The following is a 4,898-nucleotide window of genomic DNA, read 5'->3' as shown; positions in this document are numbered from 1 at the left end:
GTAACGCATAAAATTGAATAGCTGGGTATGAATCAAAGAGATTTAATAGCGCAAATCATGTTAGCGTTATTGGTTTCTATAACGGGCAAACTGGGAAGCACGGACACATCAGATTCGTTTCCGTGTCCGTGTCGGACGCACTATGGACACAGGACGCGGCCACGACGCCCACACGATGCGTGTCGGACGCATCAAAATCCGTGTCCTCATTTGACGCACGTCGGACACACTCGGACGCACGTCGGACGCATATGTTACACTATTTCTTAAATTCCAAAAAAAAAAATATTTTATCAAAACTCGTCTCTCTCTCGTCTATCTTCTACTCTTCCGTGAATACCCGTGGGAAGAGTCTCCCTCACCTTTACTCTTCTTTTCTCAGATCTAAGTTGATCATCCGAAAATCAACTTATTTAGTTTTTTACAATCATTTGCTAATTGTTCTGGCTTTATCTCTTAGTTGTTTACATTGAATTTGAAGGTATGTTCTCTTTCTTTTACTCTCCCTTCTTCCTTCTTATTTGCATGATTTTGTTGAGTTATTGATTTTTTGTTCTATTTTCAATCTATTGTGAACTTGGGTTGTTGCTGTATTTGGTGAACTTGGGTTTTGTTGCTGTATTTGTTTTGAATTTGTGAAGAGAAATAAAATTACTCCACAAAGAGGTGAAGATTTGGTATTTGTTCATACTAATCTCCGTCTCTTATCAAGACGAAGCCCAGAATACTTGCTAGGGGATACAAGAATGTGGGACATTGGAGGTGATTCTTTTGATACTGTGGAGGGTACTGTTGGTGTACTTGAAGTTGCTGATCTTTCTCTTAATGAGCCAGAGATGGAACGCATGATATTGGATGATAATGAAGCTAATGTGGAGGAGCTATACCCCCTGGTTTGACTGTTGACGTTATTTTTTGGTGACCAGGTAACTGTCCATCTCCTTGATCTATTTTATTCTAAAATTTTAGTTACCATCATGCCAATTCTTTGTTTTATGATGTGAATTCCCCCTAAAATTTGTGTTTAAACTGACCTTCTACAAGTAGCCCTGCACTCTTACAAACTCTGGCAAGTTTCATTTATGCCAATTCTTTGTTTTAAATTTCTACAGCTGGATGTAGCGGCATTCACATCATACTTGGAGGATCCTTGTTTTTTGGGCTAGTATTTGGTTCATGAAGTTGCGCTGTTGCGGGAAGGACTTTACTCCCCTTTGTGAAGCCTTCTAATTTTTTGTTGATATGTATATATATATAGACTAGTAAATGTCGCGGAAAGGACTTTACTCCCTTTTGCGAAGCCTTCTAATTTTTTGTTGATATGTATATATATATATACTAGTAAATGTCTATATAACCTTTTGTTGATAATGGATATCTATGTTCTCATGGAAGGCTGGAACATTTAGACAGGTAAATGCTTAATCTTTTATGTTAGGAATGGGGACAAACATATATAATTTAATGGAAATATTTTTATATATACGTGTCCGTGTCCTAGTATTTTGAGAAATTGCCGGTCCTCGTGTCCGTGTCCGTGTCGTGTGTCGGTGCTTCCCAGCGGGCAAACAATCGAGAGAACAATGAGAGGAGAAAAATCCCTAATTTATGCCTATGGTGCTATTGGGCATTGTGACGGAAGAGGAGATTAAGTGCAAGATGATATCTAAGACGTCGGATTTGGGCTTAAAAATATGGCTATTTCTCAGCCGCAATTTATATTCTGCATTTTCTAAGGAATGGAAACCGTCAGATTAGGAAGAACACATTTATTTTTGTAAGATAGACTAGGATATGACCCGTGCCGTAATGGTCCGGGTTTTGGGTGTTCTTGTCGTTACATAATATGATATAGTTTTTTTCTTGGTTATTATCCTTTAAAAGTCTATTGTGTTTCTGATATCGGGCTTATTGTCAGTAATTCTTTGAAGACTTAAGATGATTCGCTCTGGCAGCTAACCTAATAAAATTATTTGAGGCGCCGGTTTTATTTTCACCCAAAGGAAGCGGATAAGTGTCTTAATTAGTGTGCTCATTAATATCTAGATACACCAGTAGCACGGGGACTGGGCCAACTTAGAGCCCAGCTGGCTCCGAGGAAAGGAAAATTTGTTGGTTGGTCCTAGGCCCAATAAGTTAGTTATACTAGGGTCCAACCGGATTTTAGACTTATCACTAGGTACATAATTATTTGAAACAAGAAAAATGACCACATTACCCTAGAGCTAAACACGTGTGAAGAATGCAACACATTCTTACGGTTTTGTTTCCCGTACTAAAACCGCTGAAACGGTCAGAAGAACACTGTTTATACCAGATCGGGATTCTATTTTATCTGGAGGTCCAAATTTAATTAAAACATGGAAATGACCACAAATTTGAGTACATATCTGCTACACTGTTTACAAATCTGAGTACATATCTATTACACTGTTTACAAATTTGAGTATATATCTGCTACATTGATTACAAATTTGAGTACATATGTGCGACACTTCTTACAAAATTTTGAATACATATCTGCTACACCACTTACAAATCTGAGTATATATCTGCAGCACTGGTTACATATAGAGTACGTATCCATTTGACATATGAACCTGTAAATGTCAGCAGAATATAACAATATTAAAACACAGCAAAGTTGGTGTGCACTAACGCATTCGGTTAGCTGATAAGATCAACTACATAGCTCAGACAACTCCATTTGATTCATAAACTAAAAACTCAATTACATGTCAAGAAATGATGAATCCATGAATATAACCGAATAAAAAATCAAAGCACATATTTCAGTATTTCACATGTAGGAATTACCTATATGTCAAGAGAAGGTCATCGGAAACGATATATTCACTGGTTTTTGTGGCATTGTCCTTTTCAAAGCAAAGTTGGTGTGCACTAACGCATTCGGTTAGCTGATAAGATCAACTACATAGCTCAGACAACTCCCTCCTGGAAGTCTCAATTAATGTTTGCAAGAACTTGCTAGGTTCACAATTGTTAGGGTTTGTAAGAGAGGCATGAGTTAAGAAAGGAAGTTTTCTTAATGCTCTTCCACTTAATCCCTGAAATAACAAAGAATCCAAAATCATTTAAGTATTATAAGGTAATCAAATTTGGATTAGTTACTCATCATATGGATTTTAAGAATTATTTGTTGATCTCTAACCTCACAAATTTCTGAGGCTTCCAGCAATTGCTTAGCCAATTCAAGTGGACCCAGACTCTCGTGTATGCTGGGTGAATTCAGCTTCTCTCTTACACTTGCAAAACTTGGAAGAATGAGTGGTTCCTAGAACAACAGAAACATGGATCAACACAAGCTAGTAAGTGGACCTTTGGCAGACTGAACCGCAGTGTCTCTCCGAATAATCTAGAAATTATGAAGTCACGTTTATCAACAATTAGGTGAATGAGGAAAAGGAAACATTACCTGTTGATCTGTCAAAATTTTAGTTCGAATCAGTTCCTGGATGCACGACCTTAGTATCTCATACCTTGCTTGAAGGGTTGGAGGCCCCACATAGGCCTTAATATCTGCCCTATCGACAAACGCAATATCTGGAATCTAAACCATAGTCAGTCTATAGATTCCACCTTTAACAAAGATGCGTATAGAACACAAATTTCTATTCCAGATCTCGAAAAAACTGGCTGGGTCTCACGATAAAATGATTCTTAAATGCTACATACGGGCAACTCCAGAAATTAAAGTCTTTCCTGGCAGGAAAAATGAAACTTTTGGCAGCATCTATAGTTAATAAAAAGAATGTACCGATTCATTGCAGGCGTACCTATTGCAGTTGTAATATTTGAAGTTGTTAGGATGATGACGTTAGGCGAGGATTTTAATTTATCCATCCGAGTGAGTAAAGCATTCACAACCTGAATATAATACAACTTACGTTACATGGCTATAAAGTGCATTCGATTACTTTGTGTTCCCAGTTCAGAGAATTTATGATACCCTAATCGAGTCAGAAGGTTCGGATCCAGACAAAGCAGCATTTCGAGCAGTAACTAAGCTTTCAACTTCATCTACAAAGCAAAAAAAAGGCTGTTACTACATATTGTCAAAATAAGTCAGCAAAAGAGTTTGTGCAAGAACCTAGCAGAAAGTACAATAATGTGGATGGATGAAGATATGCTCACCAATCAAAGCAAATACCAGGATGTTATCTTCCTCTACCATCTCTTGGATTTTTTGAAAAAGTTTCGCAACCTGATTAAAACAATTTGAACAAAGATTGAATTTCAAAAGACTATGATTTCTTTACATTTAATTGGAAGTTCAGTAAAGCAGTTGAAGAGCAAATGTACATACCAATTTACCACTTTCAGAGAACCATTTACTGAATAAAGAATGTGCATTAACCTCAACCAATTGGCAGAATAAAACAGAATCAAAAGAAGTTTCTATCACTACGTCATATATATACATATTGCAGATTCATAAACTAAAAACTCAATTACATGTCAAGAAATGATGAATCCATGAATATAACCGAATCAAAAATCAAAGCACATATTTCAGTATTTCACATACGTACTCATGGATCAAACCAAAAAAAGTGACAAAACTCTGAATAAAACAGAATCAGAAGAAGTTTATATCAGTTTGACATATACGTACTGCGGATTCATCAACTAAAAGCTGAACTGCATGTCAAAATAGTGGCAAAAACTCAATTGCATACAAGAATAGGTGACGGATATATAAAAAATAAGAGGATCGAAACAGATACTACAGTATTTCGTATATGTACTGACGGATAAGACTAAAAAAGGAGCAAAAACACAACCAAATAGCACTTCCTATCAGTATGAGATAAATGTACTGAAGATTCATGAACTAGAAATCAACTGGATGACAAGAATAGGTAACGGATCTATGA

The 4,898-nt window shown here is 36.6% G+C and overlaps 1 protein-coding gene across 1 annotated transcript; it reads right to left on the bottom strand.

Annotated features, from left to right (window-relative positions):
- Positions 1-2,927: 2,927 nt before the first annotated feature.
- Positions 2,928-4,411, bottom strand: LOC113334632 (pachytene checkpoint protein 2 homolog; the record flags this gene model as incomplete). Its single annotated transcript, XM_026580841.1, has 7 exons — positions 2,928-3,068; positions 3,173-3,295; positions 3,437-3,564; positions 3,798-3,888; positions 3,971-4,041; positions 4,156-4,225; positions 4,328-4,411. Coding segments are annotated over 7 exons (708 nt in total), but the record flags the coding sequence as incomplete, so codon positions are not given.
- Positions 4,412-4,898: the final 487 nt, after the last annotated feature.

Source organism: Papaver somniferum, unplaced genomic scaffold, assembly GCF_003573695.1.
Source record: "Papaver somniferum cultivar HN1 unplaced genomic scaffold, ASM357369v1 unplaced-scaffold_137, whole genome shotgun sequence".
NCBI classification, from domain to species: Eukaryota; Viridiplantae; Streptophyta; class Magnoliopsida; order Ranunculales; family Papaveraceae; genus Papaver; species Papaver somniferum.
This window is presented reverse-complemented; position numbering and strand designations above follow the sequence as displayed.